The sequence below is a fragment of the Zingiber officinale genome, chromosome 4B, assembly GCF_018446385.1.
Source record: "Zingiber officinale cultivar Zhangliang chromosome 4B, Zo_v1.1, whole genome shotgun sequence".
Classification (NCBI taxonomy): Eukaryota; Viridiplantae; Streptophyta; class Magnoliopsida; order Zingiberales; family Zingiberaceae; genus Zingiber; species Zingiber officinale.
In genome coordinates this window covers 91262502-91264834 of record NC_055993.1, presented here as the reverse complement: position 1 = coordinate 91264834, position 2333 = coordinate 91262502, and the positions used below count along the sequence as shown (strand labels likewise).

The 2333-nt window shown below is 49.6% G+C and overlaps 1 protein-coding gene across 1 annotated transcript; it reads left to right on the top strand.

The window, feature by feature from the left end:
* Nucleotides 1-221: 221 nt before the first annotated feature.
* Nucleotides 222-1388, top strand: LOC121978383 (probable purine permease 4). The gene has a single exon (XM_042530736.1). It carries the CDS (start codon nt 222-224, stop codon nt 1386-1388), a length of 1167 nt encoding a protein of 388 aa, XP_042386670.1.
* The last annotated feature ends 945 nt before the right edge of the window (nt 1389-2333 follow it).

Genomic DNA, 2333 nt, shown 5'->3' with positions numbered 1-2333 from the left:
AGACAATTGCATTCTATTTTTTTAATCAAAATTAAATAAAATTTTATATTTATAAATAAATGAAGAGAGAATGTAGAAATTCTTGCTAGTATGGAAGCATTTAAGAGCATATGAAACTGGAAAGCATTGTTTATAAATGCTTTTATTCCTCGTATATTTGGAGGAATTCCTAATATAAAAGGGAGGCAATGATCCCACATTTTTGCAACCATTGCCGAATCATGGAGAATAAGGATCATCACGAGTCCGGTGCGGCGGAGCCACGAGAATACGTCGCCGGTGGCGGGGCTGCAGCCTGCGGCAGCGGAGGAAGAGAGGAAACGGTCGTCGTCATGCCGATTACGAATATTCGAGCATCCGGCAGTAGTACACTTGGCCAGCGCATTCTCCTGGCCGCCAACTACTGCTCCCTCGTCGTCGGGTCGCTCGCTGCCACCCTCCTCTCCCGCTTCTACTTCGTCCACGGTGGCTCCGACCGGTGGGTCTCCACCCTTGTCCAGTGCGCCGGCTTCCCGCTCCTCTTCATTCCCATATACTTCTCCCGTCGCTCCGGCGCCGGCACGGCATGCGCCTCCGTGCTCGTACCGCGCCTCCTCGTGCTCTGCGTCCTCATCGGCATCCTCCTCGGCGTCAACAACTTCTTGATCTCGTGGGGCGTCTCCTACCTCCCTGTTTCCACCTCCTCCCTTCTCCTCTCCTCGCAGCTGGGCTTCACGCTCATCCTCTCCGCCCTCCTGGTCCACCAGCCCATCCGCTTCCCCAACGTCAACTGCATTCTCTGCCTCACGCTCGCCTCCGTCCTCCTCGCCGTCAACTCCAGCGGAGACGCGCCGCCGGGGATTGTGCACTCCCAGTACGCGCTCGGCTTCCTGGCCACGCTCGGCGCCGCCGTGCTCTTCGCCCTTTACCTCCCGCTGGTGCAGTGGACGTACCAGAGGCCCCCGGCGGTGGAGTCGTTCCGGACGGTGATGGAAATGCAGGTGGTGATGGAGGCGGCGGCGACGGGGTTCGCGCTGGTGGGGATGGCGATGGGAGGCGGGTTCGAGCAGATGGGGACGGAGGCGGCGAGGGAATTCGACAAAGGGACAGCGTGGTACTGGGCGACGATCGCCGCGACGGTGCTCAGCTGGCAGCTCTGCTTCATGGCGACGGCCGGGTTGGTGTTCCTGACGTCGTCGCTGAACAGCGGAATATGCTCGACGGCGACGCTGGTGGTGAACGTCGTCGGAGGCGTGGTGGCGTTCGGCGACTCGTTCGGGGGGCAGAAGGCGGTGGCACTGGTGCTGTGCACGTGGGGCTTCGTCTCTTATTTGTGTGGAGAGTACTACAAGACAAAGAATACTACCACGGCGGCGGCGGCGGCGGCGGGAATACAACTGAACCATTAGATGCCGACTCACCGCAACCGAACTGGTTGAAACATTCTTTATTGATTTATCAGTAGCAATATAAAAAAGTATATATATATTGAGGGTTTGTAACAGTCATGCTTTTTATTGGTGATAATTGCATATGTTCGTAGAAAAGGCAAATGTATAGGGCACCTGTTAACATGGTCATCAGTATAGCCTGGATCAAAATGTGTGCGATGATGATGAATGATCAGAAGTACACCATCTTAGTAGGTGTCCATGATTGTGCAATATAAGGCCCCTCGGGTAATCTGATGGTTAAAGTATGAAATATTATTAGGGGTATAAATAAATTAAATCAAATCGAATATTTAGAAAAATTTAAGGTTCGAATTCGGTTTGAAATAGATATATTTGAGTTCGAGCTCGATTCGAAGTTCAAAAGATTTAAAATTTTGGTTCGAGTTATGTTCGAATTAAAGCTCGGGTTTGAGTTTGGCTCAAAAGATTCGAACATGTTCATGAACTATTTGAATTATTGCTCGAAAATATGTACTCAAAGGGCTCAAAATTTATTTATTTAATATATATTTAACTTATATTAATAAAATATTAAAGTTCGTGAACGACGCGCGAACTATCGAACAATATAATTTGGGCTCGAGTTTAGCTTGGAAAAAGTTTAAACATGTTCAAGTTAGTTTCAAATTCAATAAATTCGAATGCGAATCAAATATTTTTCGAGCCGGCTCGATTCATTTATACCCCTAGGTGTTACCATATGAAGTATTAGGGTTGTCCCCTCGGATGGGTCTAGTGGCTAGCGCATGAGATGTTGTCACAATGAGGTCTGGGGTTCGAATCTCAGTAAAGCCGAGGTAAATGTTAGGATCGATGATCGCGGCTAGAGAGGGGGGTGTGAATAGCCGACCCCAAATTGCTCGTTTCTTTCTACGATTAGGGTTAGCGCAGCGGAAATAA

Bases quoted from the DNA above. Each gene is read 5' to 3' on its own strand.
- LOC121978383 (XM_042530736.1), top strand. From the start codon at position 222: ATGGAGAATAAGGATCATCACGAGTCCGGTGCGGCGGAGCCACGAGAA.